Here is a 1771-nt window from a genome sequence, read left to right as displayed (position 1 = left end):
TCAATAAATAGAAATAAAACATAAAATTTAATTTATTTCCTTTTCAATTGGTCCAGCGAAGCGGGCGGGAAACCGCTAGTATATATATATATATCAAATTTTAGCTTACCTTCTCCCCATGAACCATGATGGCCATCTGGTACTAGGTGCCATACCCCTCAAAATTTTTCAAAGTAGGATACATCATAGAAATCTTCACAAGACGACTTTAATACGTTCACTACTAAGACAATACTGACACTCGACACGGCTTCGCGAAATCGAGAAGTTAGGAGGATTAGCCATCCGTCAGCATATAATACAACGCGAGATTAAATTATAAATTTAAATATTCGCGCCAGATGACTCCTCTTGTTACTCTTTTTATTATATTAAGATACATTAAGTTAAACTAAAAATTGTAAGTGGCTTTCGCTTATAGGGAAGGTGGCCATAGGAAAACCGATAAGCTATACTAGCTCCTCGCTTTTCCAGGGGAATGTTATGTCCACCCGCAAAATTTTTAAATTTAAAGCACCCGCGCAGATGGAAGACTTCTCCATGCGCGAAAGCCACAATAAAAAATAAGCTACGTGACTGCTGGTTGACTAGCGGGAACTTCTGTAACCTCAGCACCGCGAGTATTTAAAAAGGCGATCAACAGCCAACGCTTTGTCTTTGATAGTTAATTCGACTTCCGCGTTTAACGGACGGGCCCGTGCCTTGTAAGAGTCCTTTGCTTTAATTTGCACTGCACTTAAAGAAAGTTCGGACGCGGTTTAACCGGCATGCCTCGTATTAGTTATTAATTATTAAATAAATTCTAGAGAGTCTTATTCTCAAAGTTCTAATTTGCTCTGCACTTAGGCGAGAATTCGGTCAATAAGTAAATTAAAATCTCATTAAAGCTAAATTTGCGCACTTTATCGTACGAGGGACTGGAGGACGTTAGCTCAAATAAATAAAATTCAAATAAATAAATTACGTTTAATAAAAAGTGTAAAAGTTTTGGTGTTTGTTAAATAAATCTTAAAAAAGAAGTGAAATCTGTTTTGAATAAGTCCATTTCATAAAAATAAGAAGCTCTTAAGATAAGCAGCCAAAATCCATCCAAATCCATCCGCTGCAAAGACCAACAGAGGGCTCATTCAAGGAGAAGACGCTAACAGCAGCCCAGGAATCACGGATCCGATCATAAGAAATAATCCTGCAAGTAGTAAGTACATCTATACTCAATAAATCCGTCGTCAGTCTCAAACGAAGGCGTGGTAAATTCGTACATCGAAAACGTCCCACATAATTAAAACAATGGAATTAAAACCTCCGTTGCGTATTCTTTAAACTGTTACTTCAAACCTCCAAGATTTTCAGAAAACTGGTCAATGTGAGAATCCATGAAGTGTAGTTTGAGGTTCATTAAGCAGCCTAAATTTTTGAAATTTGTCACCAATTCTTCTACTGTTGTCCTGTAATTTTCACTTTTATTATTTCCTAAAAAGTTATGACACATATTTTTGAAACTTACCTAAGCACCTCTCTCCGTATCATTCATTTTACCTATAAAATTAGCATCCTGAAATAGAGTTCTAATTTGGGGTCCATTAAAAATTCCCTCTTTTAATTTGGCATCACTTATTGCCGGAAATTTTTCTCTCAAGTACTGGAAACAATCACTATTTTTGTCCAAAGCTTTGATATACTGTTTTATGAGATCTAGCTTGATGTGAAGTGGTGAGAGCAGATATTTTGAAGGCAGAATCAATGGTGCTCGTGTCACATGATGAGTACCTAG

At 36.6% G+C, this 1771-nt stretch overlaps 1 protein-coding gene across 1 annotated transcript in view; it reads right to left on the bottom strand.

Annotated features, from left to right (window-relative positions):
- LOC123272205 overlaps nucleotides 1-127 on the bottom strand; it is a 21678-nt gene extending 21551 nt beyond the window's left edge. The window contains exon 1 of the mRNA XM_044738906.1: nucleotides 110-127. Within this exon, the coding sequence (XP_044594841.1) occupies nucleotides 110-127 (18 nt within the window). The remainder of the gene's footprint in view (nucleotides 1-109) is intronic.
- Between the last annotated feature and the right edge of the window lie 1644 nt (nucleotides 128-1771).

This window comes from Cotesia glomerata, linkage group LG9 (assembly GCF_020080835.1).
Source record: "Cotesia glomerata isolate CgM1 linkage group LG9, MPM_Cglom_v2.3, whole genome shotgun sequence".
Lineage (NCBI taxonomy): Eukaryota > Metazoa > Arthropoda > Insecta > Hymenoptera > Braconidae > Cotesia > Cotesia glomerata.
Note: the sequence above shows the minus strand (reverse complement) of the source record. Positions and strands in the feature narration are given on the sequence as shown.